The sequence below is a fragment of the Melanaphis sacchari genome, unplaced genomic scaffold (genome assembly GCF_002803265.2).
Source record: "Melanaphis sacchari strain LSU unplaced genomic scaffold, SCAv2.0 Contig79_pilon_pilon, whole genome shotgun sequence".
Lineage (NCBI taxonomy): Eukaryota > Metazoa > Arthropoda > Insecta > Hemiptera > Aphididae > Melanaphis > Melanaphis sacchari.
The window spans coordinates 1,024,586-1,037,058 of record NW_020271559.1 but is presented as its reverse complement, the minus strand read 5'-3'; the positions used below and the strand labels follow the sequence as shown (position 1 = coordinate 1,037,058).

Here is a 12,473-nt window from a genome sequence, read left to right as displayed (position 1 = left end):
ATGCTGAATTACTACCTTTACAAATATTTTATGCGACTCTTAAATTAAGGGAGACATAAAAATATGTTAACAAATTCAAATTCTTAGACATACAATATTTGGCTAGAAGGTACTAACGGTAACAATTATATAATATTATGTAGATAGGTAGGCACGTGTCGGAAACCATTTGCGAATTTTCCCTATATAAAGTAAAACGTTTTAGTTTATTGAACCGAACACTCATGCATTGCTTCACCAATGTGCTCTATAATCTCGAAATATTTATTGTCGTTCTACAAGTCAGATTTGAATAATGTAATAATTTCAATATTGTAATTGACTTTTGTATTTTTACAATATTAATTCTAAAGAGTGAAAAAATTGTAATTTTATAAAAATTAAGAACACATTTTTAATCGTTAAATACATTAGAATATTGTTAAAAAAACTTATGGTAAATATTTTTATTTTTTATTTTGAAATATACAATCTATGCCAAGGGGATAATATTAAGAATATGTGCTATAAGTAGAATGGTAAATATAAATATAATTTCTAACTGAAGTATTTATTATTATATAATATAACTATAAACATACAATTGATAATTTATATTTAAATGCGTATTTTTATTGTAATTAGTAAATTGTAATTAACTACAATACTACATGTGCGTAGTTTGTAATTACAAGTTACTTTAGATGCGGATTGAAAATACCAACCCAGTTAATTTTAGTAGTTAAAATATTTATCAATATTTTACCCGAACCATTAAGTAAAAATTAGTCCATTATTTTATTCGTGTAAATAAAATTTATCTTTTCTAAATGTGTTTATATGTATGTATATAAATATATATATATATATATATAATAATGATCAATAGTAGGTACACACAAAATAATATAAATATATGGGCACTATGCGGAGTATTTAATGTATAATTTTATAAAGAATGATTTGCATTCAAGTTACAAAACTTTTAAATTTTAAGATATATTTTATAATTTCATTAAAACTTTAAATGCTGAAATAGTAAAAAATTACTCTTTTGTATTCAAACATATAGATTCTGGTTCAGCGACAGACTACTAATTATATTTGTATTGATAACTTCTAATTATAGTATAAGGTATGAAACTTATTAAGGGCTAAGGTTTCGGTAATCAGTTAAATAAAAATAAAAACAATAACCATGCAAAAAATTTAAATTATTTGAAGTATAACATTTCGTTTTTATAGCTATGTTAAAATATCAATATTTTTTGTAAAAAAAAAAAAAAAACTGATTGAACAAAAGTCAAAACCAAAAATATAATAATTTCTAATTAATATTCAGAATTCTTCATTAAAATTTATATTTCAGTTCCAAAATTTTTTATTAGAATTTTAGATTTCAGATCTATTTGGTTATTTTCGGTTTGGTTTTAATTCCTATTTCAATAATTATTTTTTTTTTTTTTTTTTGTTTCATATAGTATTTATAATACATTGCCCATATAACATTATTCAATATGTTTCGATTTTGACATGGAAACAGACGTAAAAGAAAAATAATTAGAATATGGTTGTAGACCGCTGCTAAGAAAAAAATATTTACATAAGTTTTATCCTAAAATTAATTAAGTTAGATTTCACACGTAACATATTTTATCTTAGACAGTGTATAATTATTGCAATAAAAAATTTAAAAAACTTTATTGATCAATTGTAAAAGTTTAATAAGTCGATATAATCAAGATAAAAATTACAAAAGAAATACAGAAATATTTTTTTTAAGTTATAATTTATTAGTACCTAAGTAATAAATAATTACAAATTAACAAAAAGTTGTGTCATGTATGTCATAAAATGTTTCATTAAGATGTTTATAAAACATACATAGTTAAACAACTATTGGCAATTAATTACTATACGATCGTAAATCCTCTATATTATGTAAAAGTAATTACTAAATCAACATTTTACTATTTCAATAATCAGATAATATTAAAAACACAAACCAAACGCTATTTAAACGTTTAATACGAAAAATTAATTGTTTTTGATTACCTAATTAAAAACAGATTTACATTACCGAACTAATCATAATAACATAATAACACATCTAAAATATCTGTTTTACGTAAAACGTAATGTTATTATTAGTTTCTAATAATATTTTATAGTATAATCATAGGTGTTTCGAAATCAATATTTTTTTTTCTTTAGTAAATAAATACATTTTTATTTTTATATTATATTATTTAGTTAAATAATACTAATAATAAATAATACATTTTTCAATATAGATTGCTTTAAGGTTTGTTAATATTTTTAAGTTTTAATTTAATGCTCTTATTTAATTTATAATATCAGCTGTTACTGCCAGTCTTGGTGTTTCTTCATTTTCCACGATCCAATATTGACCAGTAATACCTTGTTTTAGAATATAAATTAAAGCTTTGCCAACATTATCCGATCTAAAAAAATAAAGAAAACTTTTCATTTATTGACTTCAAAATTGTTGTTTAATTATTATTTATTCATACTTCAAAATTATAATGTAAACTTACACACTTCTTGGGTTTAATGCCATAGTTCTTATATTCAAGTGCATTGAACTTGGTACGGCCTTATAGAAAACAAAATTGATTTATTTTTTATTTAAACAGATCAATGATATGTACAAGAGAGGTAGAAACTAATTTTTAAATTACTTATAACTTATAATTTATATTATTATAATTTTTTTTTTTAATTTATTGTCTTAAAAGGATTATATGTCTTATAGCCACAAATCAAGTCATAGTATGCTAAGAACACATATATATCATACACACACGAAATTGTAATGCATAAATTTATTATGTAAAATGTTTAATTATGAAATATTTATATTCACCATGTTATGCATTTTAAACAAATTTTGGTATTCACAATTTTATGTTTTCCTGTTTTAATACTATTAATTATTACCAGATTTATGAAAACTATACAGTCATACTAATTATATTGTGTTTGACGCATTGAGTCGACATTTATATTTAATATTATGTATATTATACATTATACTGTGAAAGGCATAATGGTATGTATATCTAATGTATATATAACAATACCTAGTTCAAAATATTTATCTCAGAGTTATAGAAATACAAAACTCATATTATTCATTATATATATATGAAAAGTAAACGATTATAAAATGTACAATGTAATATAAAGGATTTAGGACTTAAAGTTCATAAAATCATTAAAATAAACGTTTAAAAATAATTTAATAAAAATTTTATTAAAACCGCTAAAATTTGTAAAAAAAAAATCAGTATAAAAATTGTAATTCCTCTTGAACATAATATAAATAAAATAGTCCTCCCTTCAAAAACTTGCATGGATTTCACTTATTGAGTTATAAAATATACTAGATACAATACCTGTGCTGAAAAGCTATATTTCTCTAACACTACAAACAACAATTAGTTTTTGGCAGTAGCTTCAACTAAACATCTCCATTATACCTCAATACAGAAATACACAGAAAAAAAAACATAAAAACTAATAAATTATTCAAGCATGGTAATTTATTAAAAGAAAACTACCAAAATAAAAAGCAAAAATAAGCATTTTCAAATCGTAATAACACGATATAAATATCAATAACATTCGTTTAGATTTTAAATTTAAATTTAAAAATAAATTGGCTAATGATTTAAGTCTCGAACCCTGATTATAAATAAAATTAAATATACATAATATTTTAGTATAAGTTGGTGTGAGTGCTGATATACTTAATTTTATCTTCCCTGAATTTTTGAAATACGTTCTTATTATACACAATAAATATTAGTTTATGTATAATTTTATAGATATAAAATTAATATTTATACGTTTTTACATCTTTTCAGTTCTGTACGTACAGAAATATAATGATAAATATGATAATTTAATGGTATTATACAAGAATTAATGAAATATGGTATATATATATATATGTTTATACCGTGACCTAATCTAATGTTGTCGTTGCGAATCTGCTATAAACCTTTCTTCTTCTTTTTTTTTTTTTTTTTGCTCTTTTATACTGACGTAGTTGTAGCACTTATCTTTGGACACCTTTGGTTATATATTATCGTTATAGTGTGTATCACATTGTATATACTTTAAAATATTATAGTAATTTTAAACTCAAAAAATAAACTGTATTTTCCACAAATATGAATTATTTAATAAAAACCGCGAGGAAAATTTTAAGTTCCTAATGAATTATTATTATTATTATTATTATTATTGTTTATTATTATAACAAAGGGTATTTTATAAAAACTGATGATTGTTTTCACGTATTACAACATTCATTTCTAAATAAATTATCATGATTTAAAAAATGGTTAGATTGAGAAGCATGCATATTAATAAATAAGTATACGTCTTAATAGGATCTAATTACATATATTAAGCTAGACTATTCTACGATTTTGCTATGTAAAACTAGATTTTTTTCGTCTGTTGTTGACAACATAGACTATATTATAATAATATGTGTTCTCAATTTATTCAAAACAACCAAGATTAAAAAGTCAAGATCTTGAAATATGATCTTATACTGGTGTCAATATTAGCGAAAAAAATAAAACTAATTTAGTGGTGCTTAAAGGGTATCTATAATATGTATACGTATATTTTCTTGAGAGTGGAGACTTGGAGCTCTATCAAAATCAGATTAAAAGGTGGTAAATATATTTTTGAATACAACTTTGGATACTTTATATGCATTTTAGCTTTATCCTTCGACACCACACAGCACCTAATAAATATCTTGAGTTATTGTCTCTTTTTTACAGTTATATTTTTATTTTATTCTAATTTTAGAATATTGCAAGAGGTATTATTGTATACACAATATTTTAAATGTTACAAACAAAATAAACCAGAGCTCGCAAGAAGGGCGATTTACCTCCCTCATAACAAAAAATAAACTTACACCAATTGCTTTCGTGTATTCGACAACGGCACTAGTCGCCAATCTGCTGTTTGTCGTCTGCACCATAGTTCCGCCTTTGCCTCCATACGGAGCTCCCATATACTTGATTGCTAGAAGCGTTCCGTTAACGACTCCGCCCTATAATCAAGTGAATATTCTATAATTAAATTAAATTACACTAATGTTGTGTAAGGTCCTATTGAAAACATATATATTTTGTTAAACAAATTTTTGAGTATCCGTGAATTATTTAAAATAATCAAAATATCACTTTTTGAATTATGCCTACATAGTGTGTACTAATTTCGTCCTGATCGTCGAACCACATTTCAGCTGTATTGTTAACGACAATATCTAGTCGCCCAAAATGATGTATGCATGAAATGAAAGCGCCTGAAAAATACATTACAAATGTCTAGAAATAATAGCGTAGATACGTACGACATTATAATATTTATGTATTATCGTATAGTATTATAATTTACATCATGTCTTAAAAGTTCTAATCACCTTTAAAAACTCCATGATATATAAATATATTTAAAAGCTAAGTTTTTTTTTTTATGCTAAACAGTAAAAAAGTTCTAATCGTTTTAAAGTTTCAATTATTTTTTCAAAAATTAAAAACAAATGTTTTGTTTAATTTAATTTTTAATTTTCCGATACAGCCATATGTTTTGATCATATTTTTTAAAACAGTTAACATAAAATATATATATATATATATTAAAATTTAATAAAAATTAACTAACTTACTTAGATCTATGTTTTTGTACCCATGATTTAGAAGCACAATATATTATACTTATAGTATTAAGTTATTTCATTGATTTTTCTAGTGTTATTAAAACTTAATTTTAGCTCTAAAGATAAAGTCAATGAGCTGAATGAGTGAAGTACCTAAGTCACATATATTAAATAACACAACAAATGTTAACAACTCCATTAACCTTAGAATATTTTAAGAATGTTTAGGTGGCTGGACCCAAAAATATCTACTTTGTGTTCATAATCTAGGTCACTTTGAATATTTATATAAAAAAATCAGTAAATCATTTTTTTTAAATTAACAATAAAAATTAAAAATCTTATTTTGAATTGTTATTATTAATAATTTTAATTTCTGCTGAGATTTCAAAAATAATTAAATATTTATAGATTGTTATAAAAACCTTAATTCCAATCGAGATTAATTGATTATGCGATTCGAGTTTCTCTATATTTTACTATTATTCTCATGCAGTTATCTTAAAAATTTGAAAAACTAAGCTTCAAAAAAAAAAATATTGTGACATAATAGCTATTCAATTAGAACTTTCTTACTAAATACTATAAATAAACATATTTAAATACATTGATATTTCACTAACTAAGAGTGAAACAGACTTTTGGTACTATAGTAGGTAAATACCTAATTAATTTTTGCATGCCTTAATAATTGAATACGTATTGTAATTTGTATTGAATAATGAAATGTTCAAATTAAAATAAAAAATTAAGGTGGTGTTAATAATGGTTGAAGAGGAGTGATAACACTGCATAATATATTTTTATTTTATTTTTTCATTATAGTATAAATATGTTGTAAATATAAATAATAGTCGGTCCAAGTACTGGTTTGTATATTACTTAAGTATATCACTCATACAATTAATTATCGTGCAAGAATACCCAAAAGGATTTTTTTTTATCTCTTATCTCTTTTAGTATTGTTAAAAGATATTATAATTCACAGTTATTCAAATGTTCCTAGGAATTCAATTATGTAATATTAATAAAATCTTTAAGTCCAATCCTAAACACCATTCTTCTAAATTATCATTGAAAATAATTTACCAGTCTCTGGTTAACTAGCATTTTTCAAATAAATAGTAAGAAAACCTTAAATTCTTAATCGCTTTAAAAATAATATTAATAATAGTAAAATAAGAATAGAAAAAAAGTAACGTTACTGGTTATTTTTTTTTTTGTTCAGCTGTTCTTTTTTAAACTTTTTTCCACATTTATTTTGTTTAATAATAATTTTAGAGTTTTATTTATTGTACACAACATTGGAATAATAATTATTATTTAACATATTTACAAGCAAAATATTATAAATAAGTTAGTACAAAAATATATTGTATTTTTAATAATTTAGAGTAGATTATATTAGATTAATAATTTCAAGAATTTTAAATAAAATAAAAAAATAGTTGTTTTCACTAACCTAAATACAATTAGTATTAATATTACCAATAGTATTTATTAATTAATTTTTATAAGTAAACAATTGTAGATAGAATACTATAAGTCCCAATTATAGTGGATGGTACATGTTTAATACTAGAGTGTGTACATTTTCCAGGCTCGACAAGATAATAATATTGAATTATTGAAATTTTAATAACAATTTCTACTATTTTTCAATTATTTAAAAATAGTTGAGACAGTACTTAATTGAATAAATATCTTTTTATTTTTTTTATTTTATTTATTAAATATCAACTTTTAATTGTATTTTTATACCTAACATTGGGAATTTATATTTTATATTTTTTGATCTATAAAATTCCAGATTATTTTCAAACTATTCAAATAATTACTAATTAAATATTGGTGTATAATTATAAAATAAATAACATTAAACAAAATTAAAATATATTTTAGTATATTATATCACGTATTGTGTTACAAATGTATCAAAAGGAACTTAGTCTCACCGTCAAAAATAGGTAAGATATGCAGGTTCTCCAATACATAGTTAAACTAAATTATTTTGAAAAACTCACTTTCAAGTTTTCCTTGATCTGCAACGGAATACCCCAATGCCAAAACACATTCATCACCAAACACGTTTGCGAATTCATTGGCGGACGATTGACAAGTTTCAAAATCAATATCGCATAACGCCACCTAATGATAATAATTTAGAAAAATGTGTTATTCCCTTTAATCGTCAACGTTTTATACTTATAAGTAGGAACCACTTTAAAATTCTTATACTGATATCATATTTATATATTATAAATATAATATAATTATAAAAATGTATAAATAATAATGTTTATTATAACATAAATAAATTATTTTATCCATATTTTTAATAAAAGCTTATAATATAGTGAATATAGGCTTATTTAAAAAAAAATAAAATGTATAGAAATCAATGCATAATTTATCGAAATCTTAAGCTCGTTAATAAGTACTAAACAGATCCACTCTGCTGCTACCAGAAAATTTATTTAAATTGAAGATTAAAGAGTTTTGACTGATACAAAAGACAAATAGATAATAATCACAAAATAAAATATTTATTTTTTTTTAAACATATTATCGTAAAATCAATATATTAATTACTCCGCTTAAAAACTAAAATATATTATATAATAATATGTTTTTATGTTATTTGATACAATAAATGTTAATTGTTAAAAATATTACCTACTATCTGGTACTATTCGTATTAAGTACCTTACCTTGACGCCATTTTGGAGAAGATGTTTGGCATAAGCTTTTCCAATTGTCGAAGTAGCTGAAGTGATCAACGCTACCTGATTCTTAAGTACCAGCATCTTACTATACAATCCTATAAAGATTGACTACAAAATTATATATATTTTATACAAGCACACAGAAAATCCATTACTATCGAATACAGTCTAATAGTTAATTATTTTTTCGATTTAAAATAAATATAAAAAGCAATAATTTGATATATACCTGTTAAAGGCAAAAATTGCACTAAATTTTTGCACACGAATCGTTACGTACTTAACGAATAATAATTATTTGATGTAGTAAACAAGTACTATTATATACCATCACAGTATATATCATCGAAAGACGAAAGTTCCGGCGGTTTTAACTACTGAACTTTTATTAACTTCTTTAATTTGACGGTAATTTCTAATGAGAACTAATAATAAATTGTTATTTAGGTATTTTCAGTTTCGTGCGTGATTTGAAATGGATGTAAATTTTAGTCGATATTATACAAGTAGATAACTGATATTTGATTATATGTTTGTGAATAAAAAATACTTACATTCCTAACAACGTGGGTATTTTATTTCGTGTGCCTACCAGGACTGAAGTATTTCAAAACGGATACCTACATTGATAACATTCAAAAACTATTTTACGAGTAGATATCATAGGTACCCAACAAACGCACAAATGCACAAAAAATAATATTTTATCGGTAAATATAACCAATGTGTTACAATATATAAAAGGTAATCATATTAATATTTTTTTTTTTAATTTTGTTCAATTTACATAAATAATTTAGTATACTTGGTAAGTAGGTCGTAGGTACCCATACTGTTTAGACAGATATTATGAATTAAATAAATCACATTTTTATATTTACGGCAATAAAACACGTACCTACCTAATAGTTATTTAAACTTAATATTTGATAGACATATTTTTAGACATTTTTAGGAATTAAGTTGAACATTTAGACTAGTGGTTTTCAACCTTTTTTAAATCACGAACCAAATTTTCCTAAGATTTTACTTTTACAGGATAATGAGTAAGCACCTAGATAATTTTGAAAAAACCAAAGTTTGTTTATTACTTTGATTATCTACTTATTACTTTAGACTATAAAGTCTATATGCTTATAATTAATATAATTTTATAAATGTATTTTTAATAACGAGGCTGTGCGCTGTATGCGAATTGCGAAGTGTATGCTCGTTTCTGTTATGGTTGATAATAACACCGACGATGAACGATGACGTCAATCTTAGTTATTTTCAATCGCAAAGAGTTCGATAATTGTACTTTGTAGCTCGTTTCGATTTTTGTTTTTGATGCCCACCATTGTCGAAAATTCGACTTCACACATGCGTAAAGATAAGAATGGAAGTAGGATTTCTATAGCTCCAGTTGAAAGAATTGGACATGTTTGTTATGATAACAGACAAAACTTAATCAATTTGTTGCAGCTAAATTTAAGTTTCAGGATAACCTTCTAATAAATCGAGTTTTGATTAAATATTACTATAATACACTTATAATTTATATTGTTTACGTATAATAAAATAAGATAAATATCTTAGAATCTTTACAATTAAAAACAATTTTCACGACTCACCATAAATGACTCGCGAATAATAGTATAACAAACGCTGGTTCAAACAAATTGATTAATATCAACTGATTAAAAACATGGCTTGTTAGAATTAAATCATAAACACTAAGACTTAAGAGAATACACGTGAAATGGGCCACGTATAAGCAACCGTGTATAAAGTTGTGCAGGAGACAGTAGTGGTGGTTGAAATAAATAGTCGTCATTTCTTCTAAGTGTTTTTTTTTTTTATTGAAAATACTCCAGTCCAAATGACTGAATCCTAACATAGGCTGACGTGAAAGTGCTTGCTCTAAATGTTGTAAATCACGTCTGAAAAAGTCCTATCTTGGCCCTCAGACTCTCCTATATAAATCCTTTAACCACCATTTTTGGTCATATTTCTGGTCAAGAAATATGCACCGTCGATATACCTATACCTACCACACTAAAATCCTTTATATTTAATTATGTTCAATTGTATGTATTTAGTTAAAATTACTGCGTACCTATAGTTACTAACACCTATTGAGTTGTACTATTCCTCTATGAAATGTGTATAAAGATTATATTCATCACTAATGTATTAGATGCATAATGCATATATTAATAAGTAGGCAGTAGGCATCTACCGGACATATGTGTATCTGCAGGCCTATCCATAATTTTATTAAGTGATGTACCTACTTTACTCTCTAGCGCTGTATTGTTATAGAATATCAGAGTACCTACGCAACACACGGTTAACATTTTTCACAAATTAATTTACCATTTCTTTCTTGCTTTCTTTTAAAGACGTTTCTAGGTGGAAATGAAGTATTTACTTAAATAGGTAGGTATTTAAGTCCCTAAAATATTAATACCTAATTAAAATAGAACAAAATTTCGGAAAAATATAAAAATATAAATGTCTACAATAATAAAATAGTTACATAATACAAAAAATTCGGAAAAAGTTTAAAAAAAATATATGCCAGTATTTTTTGTCAGTTCTAAATATGTGAAAAATACTGTTTAAAATTAAAACCGTTTATTAACTGGTTCAAACTAGTTCCTATGTTTTCATAGATTTGGTCCAAACGGGATCTCCCAAAATAAATAGTTAAGCTTTTTTACTCTCAATTTTAAGCCACTGTATTACTTCCTCTTCCCTTGCAACATCATTCATTTAAATACTTAGTACACAAAATAGTTATATTCAGAATCAGTAAAGAATTAATTTTTTTTTTTTTTGGGTACTTATACCTACCAATAAAAGATTTAGTTATTAAATAAATTAAACTGATTATTTTTTGTTTACAAAAATAAATGGGTCATTTATCTTGCACAGTTACACATAAGGTCCATTTTACATTTAGTTTGATTATCATTTATCAGTTAGTAGGTAGGTATGTCCTATATACATTTTTATACATTGTTTTAACTCCAATGCAAAAAATTAGTCTATTTTCTTAATGTTTATTAATGTTCAAGATATTTTTTTAGTTTTATTTAAAATATTTAAATTTTTGTACTGAGAAAACAAAATGAATATGAACGATACATTTAGAGTAAATTTAAAATTTAAAATGATAGCAAATTCTCTAATAAAATACTTGCATTGATTTTGCTATTTTCTTTGTTTTGAGCATAATTACTTAAATTGGGTATATAATATTAAAATATTTTTGATTGTTAGTAATTTCTTTATGAGACTTGAAGTTTTACAATTGTTAAAGTATAATATGATCGCAAAATATCTAAATAATAATAGTAGTATTTTCTGTTTATTTTTAAACGTTTTATATTTTCTAAACATCCCAAATATTAGAATGATCAGTTGACAGGATTTTTCTCTAATTTTAAATTGACATCTTCCACAGCATTGTTGTTACTCTTTCTTCACTAAAAGTACAAATTTCTGTCAATTCAAATATATTGGATTAACCTATGGTGGGTATAAATGCATTCAAAATTCAAATTAATAGGATAAATAAAATGGACTACAACAGCAGGCATGGCGCCAAGGGATGGCAAGGTGGGGCTCTAGCCCCCCCCCCCAGAAAACAATGCAGCCCCAATTCCAGCCCCCTAATAAAAAATATGTACATATAATAAAGTTATAAAACATAAAATATCAGAGAATTTATGAAATATACTTTTTAAAAACTAGTGATATTATGTTAATATTTTCGTATTTTCGAAGATATGGATTTTAAGTTTTTGCTGTTATAAAAACCGATTTAATAATATTAATATTTTATACACAAAAATCAAAGATTATTAACTTAATTTAATGTTTGTTGTATATAAGTAAAAATATTTTTAGTTTACTTATTATTTTAATATGTTAAATTAATACACTAATATTGTGTAAGAAGTTACTTAATAAATAATAAAAGAAAGGATTTCTTTAAGTATCTACATTTTAATATATATCCATGAACTATTTTAACCTCCAAAATTCAACAAAAAATACAAAGTAAA

General features: G+C 23.8%; 1 protein-coding gene across 2 annotated transcripts; it reads right to left on the bottom strand.

Moving 5' to 3' along the window:
• Positions 1-2,278: 2,278 nt before the first annotated feature.
• LOC112601472 (15-hydroxyprostaglandin dehydrogenase [NAD(+)]-like) lies at positions 2,279-8,910 on the bottom strand. 2 transcript variants are annotated; one of them, XM_025349116.1, is made up of 7 exons: positions 8,648-8,910; positions 8,404-8,526; positions 7,717-7,840; positions 5,235-5,338; positions 4,946-5,083; positions 2,538-2,596; positions 2,279-2,444 (listed from the first exon to the last, which is right to left on the bottom strand). In XM_025349116.1, exons 2-7 carry the CDS (start codon positions 8,497-8,499, stop codon positions 2,324-2,326), a joined length of 642 nt encoding a protein of 213 aa, XP_025204901.1. In that variant the 5' UTR covers positions 8,500-8,526; positions 8,648-8,910; the 3' UTR covers positions 2,279-2,323. The 2 variants fall into 2 exon arrangements, with proteins under 2 accessions (XP_025204901.1, XP_025204899.1); XM_025349114.1 differs by having other exon boundaries at positions 8,404-8,513; positions 8,648-8,907.
• Positions 8,911-12,473: the final 3,563 nt, after the last annotated feature.

Coding starts and splice junctions, on each gene's coding strand:
- LOC112601472 (XM_025349116.1), bottom strand. CDS start 8,499: ATGCTGGTACTTAAGAATCAGGTAGCGTTGATCACTTCAGCTACTTCG. Junction 2,597..4,945: donor AATACACGAAAGCAATTGGT/GTAAGTTTATTT, acceptor GTTTTCTATAAG/GCCGTACCAAGTTCAATGCA. Junction 2,445..2,537: donor GCATTAAACCCAAGAAGTGT/GTAAGTTTACAT, acceptor TTATTTTTTTAG/ATCGGATAATGTTGGCAAAG.